This window comes from Oncorhynchus nerka, linkage group LG11 (assembly GCF_034236695.1).
Source record: "Oncorhynchus nerka isolate Pitt River linkage group LG11, Oner_Uvic_2.0, whole genome shotgun sequence".
Classification (NCBI taxonomy): domain Eukaryota; kingdom Metazoa; phylum Chordata; class Actinopteri; order Salmoniformes; family Salmonidae; genus Oncorhynchus; species Oncorhynchus nerka.
In genome coordinates, this window is record NC_088406.1 from 1,598,271 (window position 1) to 1,614,727 (window position 16,457).

At 41.7% G+C, this 16,457-nt stretch overlaps 1 protein-coding gene across 1 annotated transcript in view; it reads left to right on the top strand.

Annotated features, from left to right (window-relative positions):
• The window catches only part of LOC115124438 (contactin-5-like), a 653,850-nt gene that overhangs the window by 557,250 nt on the left and 80,143 nt on the right, over nucleotides 1–16,457 (top strand). Inside the window, 1 exon segment of the mRNA XM_065024146.1 lies at nucleotides 9,867–9,937. Coding sequence (XP_064880218.1) covers nucleotides 9,867–9,937 — 71 coding nt within the window.

Below are 16,457 nucleotides of genomic sequence, written 5' to 3' on the forward strand. Positions count from 1 at the left end.
TCCACATACTGCTGTATATATAGTGGATGAAGGGGTGTCCTGTATATATAGTGGATGAAGGGGTGTCCTCATACTGCTGTATATATAGTGGATGAAGGGGTGTCCTGTATATATAGTGGATGAAGGGGTGTCCTCATACTGCTGTATGTATAGTGTATGAAGGGGTGTCCTGTATATATAGTGGATGAAGGGGTGTCCTCATACTGCTGTATATATAGTGGATGAAGGGGTGTCCTGTATATATAGTGGATGAAGGGGTGTCCTCATACTGCTGTATATATAGTGGATGAAGAGGTGTCCTCATACTGCTGTATATATAGTGGATGAAGGGGTGTCCTCATACTGCTGTATATATAGTGGATGAAGGGGTGTCCACATACTGCTGTATATATAGTGGATGAAGGGGTGTCCTGTATATATAGTGGATGAAGGGGTGTCCACATAATGCTGATATATATAGTGTATGAAGGGGTGTCCTGTATATATAGTGGATGAAGGGGTGTCCTCATACTGCTGTATATATAGTGGATGAAGGGGTGTCCTCATACTGCTGTATATATAGTATATGAAGGGGTGTCCTCATACTGCTGTATATATTAGTGGATGAAGGGGTGTCCTGTATATATAGTGGATGAAGGGGTGTCCTCATACTGCTGTATATATAGTATATGAAGGGGTGTCCTCATACTGCTGTATATATTAGTGGATGAAGGGGTGTCCTGTATATATAGTGGATGAAGGGGTGTCCTGTATATATAGTGGATGAAGGGGTGTCCTCATACTGCTGTATATATAGTGTATGAAGAGGTGTCCTCATACTGCTGTATATATAGTGGATGAAGGGGTGTCCTCATACTGCTGTATATATAGTGGATGAAGAGGTGTCCACATACTGCTGTATATATAGTGGATGAAGGGGTGTCCTCATACTGCTGTATATATAGTGGATGAAGGGGTGTCCTCATACTGCTGTATATATAGTGGATGAAGGGGTGTCCACATACTGCTGTATATATAGTGGATGAAGGGGTGTCCTGTATATATAGTGGATGAAGGGGTGTCCTCATACTGCTGTATATATAGTGTATGAAGAGGTGTCCTCATACTGCTGTATATATAGTGGATGAAGGGGTGTCCTGTATATATAGTGGATGAAGGGGTGTCCACATACTGCTGTATATATAGTGGATGAAGGGGTGTCCTCATACTGCTGTATATATAGTGGATGAAGGGGTGTCCACATACTGCTGTATATATAGTGGATGAAGGGGTGTCCACATACTGCTGTATATATAGTGGATGAAGAGGTGTCCTCATACTGCTGTATATATAGTGTATGAAGGGGTGTCCTGTATATATAGTGGATGAAGGGGTGTCCACATACTGCTGTATATATAGTGGATGAAGGGGTGTCCTCATACTGCTGTATATATAGTGGATGAAGGGGTGTCCACATACTGCTGTATATATAGTGGATGAAGGGGTGTCCACATACTGCTGTATATATAGTGGATGAAGAGGTGTCCACATACTGCTGTATATATAGTGTATGAAGGGGTGTCCTGTATATATAGTGGATGAAGGGGTGTCCTGTATATATAGTGGATGAAGGGGTGTCCTCATACTGCTGTATATATAGTGGATGAAGGGGTGTCCTCATACTGCTGTATATATAGTGGATGAAGGGGTGTCCTGTATATATAGTGTATGAAGGGGTGTCCTCATACTGCTGTATATATATAGTGGATGAAGGGGTGTCCTGTATATATAGTGGATGAAGGGGTGTCCTCATACTGCTGTATATATAGTGGATGAAGAGGTGTCCACATACTGCTGTATATATAGTGGATGAAGGGGTGTCCTCATACTGCTGTATATATAGTGGATGAAGGGGTGTCCTGTATATATAGTGTATGAAGGGGTGTCCTCATACTGCTGTATATATAGTGGATGAAGAGGTGTCCTCATACTGCTGTATATATAGTGTATGAAGGGGTGTCCTGTATATATAGTGGATGAAGGGGTGTCCACATACTGCTGTATATATAGTGGATGAAGGGGTGTCCTCATACTGCTGTATATATAGTGTATGAAGGGGTGTCCTGTATATATAGTGGATGAAGGGGTGTCCTCATACTGCTGTATATATAGTGTATGAAGGGGTGTCCTCATACTGCTGTATATATAGTGGATGAAGGGGTGTCCTGTATATATAGTGGATGAAGGGGTGTCCACATACTGCTGTATATATAGTGGATGAAGGGGTGTCCTCATACTGCTGTATATATAGTGGATGAAGGGGTGTCCTCATACTGCTGTATATATAGTGGATGAAGGGGTGTCCTCATACTGCTGTATATATAGTATATGAAGGGGTGTCCTGTATATATAGTGGATGAAGGGGTGTCCTCATACTGCTGTATATATAGTGGATGAAGGGGTGTCCTCATACTGCTGTATATATAGTATATGAAGGGGTGTCCTGTATATATAGTGGATGAAGGGGTGTCCTCATACTGCTGTATATATAGTGTTTGAAGGGGTGTCCTCATACTGCTGTATATATAGTATATGAAGGGGTGTCCTCATACTGCTGTATATATAGTGTTTGAAGGGGTGTCCTCATACTGCTGTATATATAGTGGATGAAGGGGTGTCCTGTATATATAGTGGATGAAGGGGTGTCCTCATACTGCTGTATATATAGTGGATGAAGGGGTGTCCTGTATATATAGTGTATGAAGGGGTGTCCACATACTGCTGTATATATAGTGGATGAAGGGGTGTCCTGTATATATAGTGTATGAAGGGGTGTCCTGTATATATAGTGGATGAAGGGGTGTCCTCATACTGCTGTATATATAGTATATGAAGGGGTGTCCTGTATATATAGTGTATGAAGGGGTGTCCTGTATATATAGTGGATGAAGGGGTGTCCACATACTGCTGTATATATAGTGGATGAAGGGGTGTCCTCATACTGCTGTATATATAGTGGATGAAGGGGTGTCCTCATACTGCTGTATATATAGTGGATGAAGGGGTGTCCTCATACTGCTGTATATATAGTATATGAAGGGGTGTCCTGTATATATAGTGGATGAAGGGGTGTCCTGTATATATAGTGGATGAAGGGGTGTCCTCATACTGCTGTATATATAGTGTTTGAAGGGGTGTCCTCATACTGCTGTATATATAGTGGATGAAGGGGTGTCCTCATACTGCTGTATATATAGTGGATGAAGGGGTGTCCTCATACTGCTGTATATATAGTATATGAAGGGGTGTCCTGTATATATAGTGGATGAAGGGGTGTCCTCATACTGCTGTATATATAGTGGATGAAGGGGTGTCCTCATACTGCTGTATATATAGTATATGAAGGGGTGTCCTGTATATATAGTGGATGAAGGGGTGTCCTCATACTGCTGTATATATAGTGGATGAAGGGGTGTCCTCATACTGCTGTATATATAGTATATGAAGGGGTGTCCTCATACTGCTGTATATATAGTGTTTGAAGGGGTGTCCTCATACTGCTGTATATATAGTGGATGAAGGGGTGTCCTGTATATATAGTGGATGAAGGGGTGTCCTCATACTGCTGTATATATAGTGGATGAAGGGGTGTCCTGTATATATAGTGTATGAAGGGGTGTCCACATACTGCTGTATATATAGTGGATGAAGGGGTGTCCTGTATATATAGTGTATGAAGGGGTGTCCTGTATATATAGTGGATGAAGGGGTGTCCTCATACTGCTGTATATATAGTATATGAAGGGGTGTCCTGTATATATAGTGTATGAAGGGGTGTCCTCATACTGCTGTATATATAGTGGTATGAAGGGGTGTCCTCATACTGCTGTATATATAGTGGATGAAGGGGTGTCCTCATACTGCTGTATATATAGTGGATGAAGGGGTGTCCTCATACTGCTGTATATATAGTGTATGAAGGGGTGTCCTCATACTGCTGTATTTATAGTGGATGAAGGGGTGTCCACATACTGCTGTATATATAGTGGATGAAGGGGTGTCCTGTATATATAGTGGATGAAGGGGTGTCCTCATACTGCTGTATATATAGTGTATGAAGGGGTGTCCACATACTGCTGTATATATAGTGGATGTAGGGGTCTCATACTGCTATATATATAGTGTATGAAGGGGTGTCCTCATACTGCTGTATTTATAGTATATGAAGGGGTGTCCTGTATATATAGTGGATGAAGGGGTGTCCTCATACTGCTGTATATATAGTGGATGAAGGGGTGTCCTCATACTGCTGTATATATAGTGGATGAAGGGGTGTCCTCATACTGCTCTATATATAGTGGATGAAGGGGTGTCCTCATACTGCTGTATATATAGTGGATGAAGGGGTGTCCTCATACTGCTGTATATATAGTGGATGAAGGGGTGTCCTGTATATATAGTGTATGAAGGGGTGTCCTCATACTGCTGTATATATAGTGGATGAAGGGGTGTCCTCATACTGCTGTATATATAGTGGATGAAGGGGTGTCCTCATACTGCTGTATATATATATAGTGTATGAAGGGGTGTCCTCATACTGCTGTATATATAGTGGATGAAGGGGTGTCCTGTATATATAGTGGATGAAGGGGTGTCCTCATACTGCTGTATATATAGTGGATGAAGGGGTGTCCTCATACTGCTGTATATATAGTGGATGAAGGGGTGTCCTCATACTGCTGTATATATAGTGGATGAAGATGGGTGTCCTCATACTGCTGTATATATAGTGGATGAAGGGGTGTCCTGTATATATAGTGGATGAAGGGGTGTCCTCATACTGCTGTATATATAGTGGATGAAGGGGTGTCCTCATACTGCTGTATATATAGTGGATGAAGGGGTGTCCTCATACTGCTGTATATATAGTGGATGAAGGGGTGTCCTCATACTGCTGTATATATAGTGGATGAAGGGGTGTCCTGTATATATAGTGGATGAAGGGGTGTCCTCATACTGCTGTATATATAGTGGATGAAGGGGTGTCCTCATACTGCTGTATATATAGTGGATGAAGAGGTGTCCTCATACTGCTGTATATATAGTGGATGAAGGGGTGTCCTCATACTGCTGTATATATAGTGGATGAAGGGGTGTCCTCATACTGCTGTATATATAGTGGATGAAGGGGTGTCCTGTATATATAGTGGATGAAGGGGTGTCCTGTATATATAGTGGATGAAGGGGTGTCCTGTATATATAGTATATGAAGGGGTGTCCTCATACTGCTGTATATATAGTGGATGAAGGGGTGTCCTCATACTGCTGTATATATAGTGGATGAAGGGGTGTCCTGTATATATAGTGTATGAAGGGGTGTCCACATACTGCTGTATATATAGTGGATGAAGGGGTGTCCTGTATATATAGTGTATGAAGGGGTGTCCTGTATATATAGTGGATGAAGGGGTGTCCTCATACTGCTGTATATATAGTATATGAAGGGGTGTCCTGTATATATAGTGTATGAAGGGGTGTCCTCATACTGCTGTATATATAGTGTATGAAGGGGTGTCCTCATACTGCTGTATATATAGTGGATGAAGGGGTGTCCTCATACTGCTGTATATATAGTGGATGAAGGGGTGTCCTCATACTGCTGTATATATAGTGTATGAAGGGGTGTCCTCATACTGCTGTATTTATAGTGGATGAAGGGGTGTCCACATACTGCTGTATATATAGTGGATGAAGGGGTGTCCTGTATATATAGTGGATGAAGGGGTGTCCTCATACTGCTGTATATATAGTGTATGAAGGGGTGTCCACATACTGCTGTATATATAGTGGATGTAGGGGTCTCATACTGCTATATATATAGTGGATGAAGGGGTGTCCTCATACTGCTGTATTTATAGTATATGAAGGGGTGTCCTGTATATATAGTGGATGAAGGGGTGTCCTCATACTGCTGTATATATAGTGGATGAAGGGGTGTCCTCATACTGCTGTATATATAGTGGATGAAGGGGTGTCCTCATACTGCTGTATATATAGTGGATGAAGGGGTGTCCTCATACTGCTGTATATATAGTGGATGAAGGGGTGTCCTCATACTGCTGTATATATAGTGGATGAAGGGGTGTCCTGTATATATAGTGTATGAAGGGGTGTCCTCATACTGCTGTATATATAGTGGATGAAGGGGTGTCCTCATACTGCTGTATATATAGTGGATGAAGGGGTGTCCTCATACTGCTGTATATATAGTGTATGAAGAGGTGTCCTCATACTGCTGTATATATAGTGGATGAAGGGGTGTCCTGTATATATAGTGGATGAAGGGGTGTCCTCATACTGCTGTATATATAGTGGATGAAGGGGTGTCCTCATACTGCTGTATATATAGTGGATGAAGGGGTGTCCTCATACTGCTGTATATATAGTGGATGAAGGGGTGTGTCATACTGCTGTATATATAGTGGATGAAGGGGTGTCCTGTATATATAGTGGATGAAGGGGTGTCCTCATACTGCTGTATATATAGTGGATGAAGGGGTGTCCTCATACTGCTGTATATATAGTGGATGAAGGGGTGTCCTCATACTGCTGTATATATAGTGGATGAAGGGGTGTCCTCATACTGCTGTATATATAGTGGATGAAGGGGTGTCCTGTATATATAGTGGATGAAGGGGTGTCCTCATACTGCTGTATATATAGTGGATGAAGGGGTGTCCTCATACTGCTGTATATATAGTGTATGAAGAGGTGTCCTCATACTGCTGTATATATAGTGGATGAAGGGGTGTCCTCATACTGCTGTATATATAGTGGATGAAGGGGTGTCCTCATACTGCTGTATATATAGTGGATGAAGGGGTGTCCTGTATATATAGTGGATGAAGGGGTGTCCTGTATATATAGTGGATGAAGGGGTGTCCTGTATATATAGTATATGAAGGGGTGTCCTCATACTGCTGTATATATAGTGGATGAAGGGGTGTCCTCATACTGCTGTATATATAGTGGATGAAGGGGTGTCCTCATACTGCTGTATATATAGTGGATGAAGGGGTGTCCTGTATATATAGTGGATGAAGGGGTGTCCTCATACTGTTGTATATATAGTGGATGAAGGGGTGTCCACATACAGCTGTATATATAGTGTTTGAAGGGGTGTCCTCATACTGCTGTATATATAGTGTTTGAAGGGGTGTCCTCATACTGCTGTATATATAGTGGATGAAGTGGTGTCCTCATACTGCTGTATATATAGTGGATGAAGGGGTGTCCTGTATATATAGTGGATGAAGGGGTGTCCTCATACTGCTGTATATATAGTGTATGAAGGGGTGTCCTCATACTGCTGTATATATAGTATATGAAGGGGTGTCCTCATACTGCTGTATATATAGTATATGTTGAAGGGGTGTCTACATACTGCTGTATATATAGTGGATGAAGAGGTGTCCTCATACTGCTGTATATATATAGTGGATGAAGGGGTGTCCTGTATATATAGTGGATGAAGGGGTGTCCTCATACTGCTGTATATATAGTGGATGAAGGGGTCTCATACTGCTGTATATATAGTGTAGGAAGGGGTGTCCTCATACTGCTGTATATATAGTGGATGAAGGGGTGTCCTCATACTGCTGTATATATAGTGGATGAAGGGGTGTCCTCATACTGCTGTATATATAGTATATGTTGAAGGGGTGTCCTGTATATATAGTGGATGAAGGGGTGTCCTCATACTGCTGTATATATAGTATATGAAGGGGTGTCCACATACTGCTGTATATATAGTGGATGAAGGGGTGTCCTGTATATATAGTGGATGAAGGGGTGTCCTGTATATATAGTGGATGAAGGGGTGTCCTCATACTGCTGTATATATAGTGGATGAAGGGGTGTCCTGTATATATAGTGGATGAAGGGGTGTCCTCATACTGCTGTATATATAGTGGATGAAGGGGTGTCCACATACTGCTGTATATATAGTGGATGAAGGGGTGTCCTCATACTGCTGTATATATAGTGGATGAAGGGGTGTCCTGTATATATAGTGTATGAAGGGGTGTCCTCATACTGCTGTATATATAGTGGATGAAGGGGTGTCCTCATACTGCTGTATATATAATATGAAGGGGTGTCCTCATACTGCTGTATATATAGTATGAAGGGGTGTCCTCATACTGCTGTATATATAGTGGATGAAGGGGTGTCCTGTATATATAGTGTATGAAGGGGTGTCCTCATACTGCTGTATATATAGTGTATGAAGGGGTGTCCTCATACTGCTGTATATATAGTGGATGAAGGGGTGTCCTCATACTGCTGTATATATAGTGGATGAAGGGGTGTCCTCATACTGCTGTATATATAGTATATGTTGAAGGGGTGTCCACATACTGCTGTGTATATATATATATTTTGAAGGGGTGTCTACATACTGCTGTATATACAGTGGGGCAAAAAAGTATTTAGTCAGCCACCAATTGTGCAAGTTCTCCCAATTAAAAAGATGAGAGGGCTGTAATTTTCATCATAGGTACACTTCAACTATGACAGATAAAATGAGAGAAAAAATCCAGAAAATCACATTGTAGGATTTTTTAATGAATGTATTTGCAAATTATGGTGGAAAATAAGTATTTGGTCACCTACAAACAAGCAAGATTTCTGGCTCTCACAGACCTGTAACTTCTTCTTTAAGAGGCTCCTCTGTCCTCCACTCGTTACCTGTATTAATGGCACCTGTTTGAACAAACAAAAACATACTTAGACAAAAACAGAGCAAGTGTGATGTCATTTATGTTTGTGGAATTGTTTGCATTGTGGAAATGCGGAAATGTTTGTGGAAATGTTTGCAAATTTTGTATTGTTTTTGTCCAACCTCCCATATAGTTCTTTATGTTTTTTTTTGTGTGTGTCAAACGGTAGTCAAGCATCGATGATCATGTCACCAGAATAAGACCCTCGATATTTATTGTAAAGGAGCATCAAGATCCCAGTGCATTTTCACCTCCCTGTGAAGTTCATCATAACTTATTTCATGTGTGGCTTAATAAACTGCATTTAAACCACACACCATGTCATCAAGTTTACTTCCACATGGTTTCCCGTGTCGTAGTAGGAGGACCACACACCATGTCATCGCGTGACTCCAAGTTTACTTCCACATGGTTTCCCGTGTCGTAGTAGGAGGACCACACACCATGTCATCGCGTGACTCCAAGTTTACTTCCACATGGTTTCCCGTGTCGTAGTAGGAGGACCACACACCATGTCATCGCGTGACTCCAAGTTTACTTCCACATGGTTTCCCGTGTCGTAGTAGGAGGACCACACACCATGTCATCGCGTGACTCCAAGTTTACTTCCACATGGTTTCCCGTGTCGTAGTAGGAGGACCACACACCATGTCATCGCGTGACTCCAAGTTTACTTCCACATGGTTTCCCGTGTCGTGACTAGTAGGAGGACCACACACCATGTCATCGCGTGACTCCAAGTTTACTTCCACATGGTTTCCCGTGTCGTAGTAGGAGGACCACACACCATGTCATCGCGTGACTCCAAGTTTACTTCCACATGGTTTCCCGTGTCGTAGTAGGAGGACCACACACCATGTCATCGCGTGACTCCAAGTTTACTTCCACATGGTTTCCCGTGTCGTAGTAGGAGGACCACACACCATGTCATCGCGTGACTCCAAGTTTACTTCCACATGGTTTCCCGTGTCGTAGTAGGAGGACCACACACCATGTCATCGCGTGACTCCAAGTTTACTTTGCTTTGACGGTTATTATATTCATATTTGCTCATAAAGGTGCTATTTCTCGCATAATTAATATATGTGTTATTGTTCTGTCCTGCAGTCCCCTCGGTGGTCCCAGCTAACGTCAGCGGAGGGAACGGCCGCAGGCATGAACTGGTCATCTCTTGGGAGGTAAAAGCCTGTTTTCACCTCATAGTCTTAAACCACCCTGTCCAACATTAACCACACTCCACAACAACACTGTCCTAGCAAACACATTTCAGCAAGCCATGACACACACCATCTCAAATTGTTCTGAAATCATTTCTGTAGTTAGAAACAGATAAGCATTCCTGCAACATTATTTTATTGAAATATAATTTGATCTCTGAGATTAAGCTAATTGATTGCACCCAAATTGGCCATTTTATTTACATATTTATTATATTATTATTTACATATTTATATATATATAATATATAATATAATAATATAATATTATATACCCAACATCTGATTTGCAGTAAAATGTTGTCTAACGATGAGTAAGATGTGGAATCCAAAGCCACCGACGGAACCCACACCGAACGCCTAAAAAAAATAAAAACTGGAGCTGCACCATCTAGTGGTCAGAACATGGTAATAACAGAATGTAGGATGGGACATACAGTATACAGTTGAAGTCGGAAGTTCATATACACTTAGGTTGGAGTCATTAAAACTTGTTTTTCCACCACTCCACACATTTCTTTTTAACAAACTATGGTTTTGGCAAGTCGGTTAGGACATCTACTTTGTGCATGACACAGGTCATTTTTCCAACAATTGTTTACAGACAGATTATTTCACTTATAATTCACTGTATCACAATTCCAGTGGGTCAGAAGTTCACATACACTAAATTGACTGTGCCTTTAAACAGCTTGGAAAATTCCAGAAAATGATGTAATGGCTTTAGAAGCTTCTGATAGGCTAATTGACATCATTTTAGTCATTTGGAGGTGTACCTGTGGATGTATTTCAAGGCCTACCTTCAAACGCAGTGCTTCTTTGCTTGACATCATAGGAAAATCAAAAGTAATCAGCCAAGACCTCAGAAAAAAATTGTAGACCTCCACAAGTCTGGTTCATCCTTGGAAGCAATTTCCAAACGCCTGAAGGTACCACGTTCATCTGTACAACAATAGTACGCAAGTATAAACACCATGGGACCACGCAGCCATCATACCGCTCAGGAAGGAGACGCGCTCTGTCTCCTAGAGATGAACGTACTTTGGTGCGAAAAGTGCAAATCAATCCCAGAACAACAGCAAAGGACCTTGTGAAGATGCTGGAGGAAACCGGTATAAAAGTATCCATATCCACAGTAAAACAAGTCCTATATCGACGTAACCTGAAAGGCCTCTCAGCAAGGAAGAAGCCACTGCTCCAAAACCACCATAAAAAAGCCAGACTATGGTTTGCAACTTCACATGAGGACAAAAATCGTACTTTTTGGAGAAATGTCTGTTGAAACAATTTTAAAGGGGAGGCTTGCAAGCCGAATAACACCATCCTAACCGTGAAGCACGGGGGCGGCAGCATCATGTTGTGGGGGTGCTTTGCTGCAGGAGGGACTGGGGCACTTTACAAAATAGATGGCATCATGAGGTAAGAAAATTATGTGGATATATTGAAGCAACATCTCAAGACATTTAAAGCTTGGTCGCAAATGGGTCTTCCAAACGGACAATGACCCCAAGTAAACTTCCAAAGTTGTGGCAAAATGGCTTAAGGACAACAAAGTCAAGGTATTGGATTGGCCATCACAAAGCCCTGACTTCAATCCTATAGAAAATTTGTGGGCAGAACTGAAAAAGCGTGTGCGAGCAAGAAGGCCTACAAACCTGACTCAGTTACACCAGCTCTGTCAGGAGAAATGGGCCAAAATTCACCCAACTTATTGTGGGAAGCTTGTCGAAGGCTACCCGAAACGTTTGACCCAAGTTAAACAATTTAAAGGCAATGCTAACAAATAATAATTGAGTGTATGTAAACTTCTTACCCACTGGGAATGTGATGAAAGCAATCAAATATGAAATAAATCATTCTCTCTACTAATTCTCTGACATTTCACATTCTTAAAATAAAGTGGTGATCCTAACTGATCTAAGACAGGGAATTTCTAGTAGGATTAAATATCAAAAATTGTGAACAACTGAGTTTAAATATTTTTGCTTAGGTGTATGTTATCTTCCGACTTCAACTGTACCTAACAACTTCAATGACTCATTTCTCTGAACAGGGAAAAAACATCACCAATTTCACGGAGAATACAGGATGAAGAAATAATACTCCAAGAAGCACCTCCGTACTGTTAGACCTAGAGAACTGATACTTTGTATTCGTTGTTGGGGTCCGTGGAAAAGGCTTTTTACCCTTTCTTTGGATTCCTATTTCATTGTTAGAAAACAGTTTGATCCAAATTAGATGCTAGGTTCTATATTTTTTTTTTATATTCTATGAATTCCTATAAAATGGATATGCAATCAGTTAGCTCATTTGTAAAAAAATATATTTAACCTTTATTTAACTAGTCAGTTAAGAATAAATTCTTATTTACAATAACGGCCTACCAAAAGGCAAAAGGCCTCCTGTGGGGACGGGGGCTGGGATTAAACATAAATTAAATATAGGACAAAACACACATCACAACAAGAAACACAACACTACATAAAGAGAGACCTAAGACAACAACAACATGGCAACAACGTGGTAGCAACACAACATGGCATCAGCACAACGTGGTAGCAACACAACATGGCATCAGCACAACATGGTAGCAACACAACATTGTACAAACATTATTGTGCACAGACAACAGCACAAAGGGCAAGAAGGTAGAGACAACATTATATCACGCAAAGCAGCCACAACTGTCATTAAGAGTCCATGATTGAGTCTTTGAATGAAGAGATGGAGATAAAACTGTCCAGTTTGAGTGTATGTTGCAACTTCTTCCAGTCGCTAGCTGCAGCGAACTGAAAAGAGGAGCGACCCAGGGATGTGTTCACTTTGGGGACCTTTAACAGAAGGTGACTGGCAGAACTGGTGTTGTAGGTGGAGGATGAGGGCTGCAGTAGATATCTCAGGTAGCGGGGAGTGAGGCCTAAGAGGGTTTTATAAATAAGCATAAACCAGTGAGTCTTGCGGGTCTACAGAGATAACCAGTTTGCAGAACAGTATTAAGTGCAGTGATGTGTCCTATAAGGAGCACTGGTGGCAAATCTGATGGCTGAATGCTAAAGAACATCTAGCCGCTCGAGAGCACCCTGACCTGCCGGTCTATAAATTACATCTCCCTAATCTAGCATGGGTAAGATGGTCATCTGAATCAGGGTTAGTTTGGCAGCTGGGGTGAAAGAGGAGCGATTACGATAGAGGAAACCAAGTCTAGATTTAACTTTTGCCTGCAGCTTTGATATGTGCTGAGAGAATCACAGTGTACCGTCCTGCCATACTCCCAAGTACTTGTATGAGGTGACTACCTCAACCTCTGAACCCTCAGTGGTAGTAATCACACCTGTGGGGAGAGGGGCATTCTTCTTACCACACCACCTTCGTTTTGGAGGTGTTCAGACCAAGGTTAAGGGCAGAGAAAGCTTGTTGGACACTAAGAAAGATTTGTTGTAGAGCATTTAACACAACATTCGGGAAGGGGCCATCTGAGTATACAGTCAGTCTGAATCATCTTCATTTACAGGGGCTTGCGAAAGTTTTCACCCCCATGACATTTTCCTATTTTGTTGCCTTACAACCTGGAATTGAAATAGATTTTGGGGGGTTTGTATCGTTTGATTTACCACTTTGAAGATGCAAAATATTTGTTATTGTGAAACAAACAAGAAATAAGAAAACAACAAAAACAACTTGAGCAACTATTCACCCCCCATAACTATTCACCCCCCATAACTATTCACCCCCCCATAACTATTCACCCCCATAACTATTCACCCCCATAACTATTCACCCCCATAACTATTCACCCCCATAACTATTCACCCCCATAACTATTCACCCCCATAACTATTCACCCCCATAACTATTCACCCCCATAACTATTCACCCCCATAACTATTCACCCCCATAACTATTCACCCCCATAACTATTCACCCCCCATAACTATTCACCCCCCATAACTATTCACCCCCATAACTATTCACCCCCATAACTATTCACCCCCCATAACTATTCACCCCCATAACTATTCACCCCCATAACTATTCACCCCCCATAACTATTCACCCCCATAACTATTCACCCCCCATAACTATTCACCCCCCATAACTATTCACCCCCCATAACTATTCACCCCCATAACTATTCACCCCCATAACTATTCCCCCATAACTATTCACCCCCCATAACTATTCACCCCCATAACTATTCACCCCCATAACTATTCACCCCCATAACTATTCACCCCCCATAACTATTCACCCCCATAACTATTCACCCCCATAACTATTCACCCCCCATAACTATTCACCCCCATAACTATTCACCCCCATAACTATTCACCCCCATAACTATTCACCCCCCATAACTATTCACCCCCCCATAACTATTCACCCCCATAACTATTCACCCCCATAACTATTCACCCCCATAACTATTCACCCCCATAACTATTCACCCCCATAACTATTCACCCCCATAACTATTCACCCCCCATAACTATTCACCCCCCATAACTATTCACCCCCATAACTATTCACCCCCATAACTATTCACCCCCCATAACTATTCACCCCCATAACTATTCACCCCCATAACTATTCACCCCCATAACTATTCACCCCCATAACTATTCACCCCCCCCCATAACTATTCACCCCCATAACTATTCACCCCCATAACTATTCACCCCCATAACTATTCACCCCCATAACTATTCACCCCCATAACTATTCACCCCCATAACTATTCACCCCCATAACTATTCACCCCCATAACTATTCACCCCCATAACTATTCACCCCCATAACTATTCACCCCCATAACTATTCACCCCCCATAACTATTCACCCCCATAACTATTCACCCCCATAACTATTCACCCCCATAACTATTCACCCCCATAACTATTCACCCCCATAACTATTCACCCCCCATAACTATTCACCCCCATAACTATTCACCCCCATAACTATTCACCCCCATAACTATTCACCCCCATAACTATTCACCCCCATAACTATTCACCCCCATAACTATTCACCCCCCATAACTATTCACCCCCATAACTATTCACCCCCATAACTATTCACCCCCATAACTATTCACCCCCATAACTATTCACCCCCATAACTATTCACCCCCCATAACTATTCACCCCCATAACTATTCACCCCCATAACTATTCACCCCCATAACTATTCACCCCCATAACTATTCACCCCCATAACTATTCACCCCCATAACTATTCACCCCCATAACTATTCACCCCCATAACTATTCACCCCCATAACTATTTAACTATTCACCCCCATAACTATTCACCCCCCCATAACTATTCACCCCCCATAACTATTCACCCCCATAACTATTCACCCCCATAACTATTCACCCCCATAACTATTCACCCCCCATAACTATTCACCCCCATAACTATTCACCCCCATAACTATTCAAAAACCCCCATAACTAATTCACCCCCCATAACTATTCACCCCCATAACTATTCACCCCCCATAACATAGCCAATTCACCCCCATAACTATTCACCCCCATAACATTCACCCCCCATAACTATCACCACCCCATAACTATTCACCCCCCCATAACAATCTTTAAGTCATACCACAGATTCTCAATTGGATTGAGGTCTGGGCTTTGACTAGGCCATTTCAAGACATTTAAATGTTTCCCCTTAAACCACTCAAGTGTTACTTTAGCAGTATGCTTAGGGTCATTGTCCTGCTGGAAGGTGAACCTCCGTCTCAGTCTCAAATCTCTGGAAGACTGAAACGGGTTTCCCTAAAGAATTTCCCTGTATTTAGCACCATCCATCATTCCTTCAATTCTGACCAGTTTCCCTGTCCCTGCCAATGAAAAACAGGTGATGTCCTCAGGGTGATGAGAGGTGTTGGTTTTGTGCCAGACATAGCATTTTCCTTGATGGTCAAAAATATCAGTTTTATTGAACTAATGGGACTTCTGAAGGTAATTGGTTGCACCAGATCTTATTTAGTGGTTTCATAGCCAAGGGGGTGAACAGATATGCATGCACCACTTTAAAAAATAATAATAATAATTTGAAATAAGCTATTTTTTTCGTTATGCTTCACCAATTTTGACATTTTTATCCATTACATGAAATCAATTTAAATTACAGGTTGTAATGCAACAAAATAGGAAAAACGGGGGGTGAATACTTTGGCAATCCACTGTAAGGTGATCTATCACCCCATGTGCCTGATTCAGAGATGAGATAAGTGTGTACAACTCGCCTAAATCATTAATTCATGTTAACACGAGGTATAAAAGTGAGTTAAGTGCACAGGTCTCAAGTCCAAATACGGCTCTAAGTGACAAGAAAGCAAACATACATACCTACATCTTGAAGCTACTGATACCTACATCTTGAAGCTACTGATACCTACATCCTAAAGCTACTGATGCCTACATCCTAAAGCTACTGATACCTACATCCTAAAGTGACAGATACC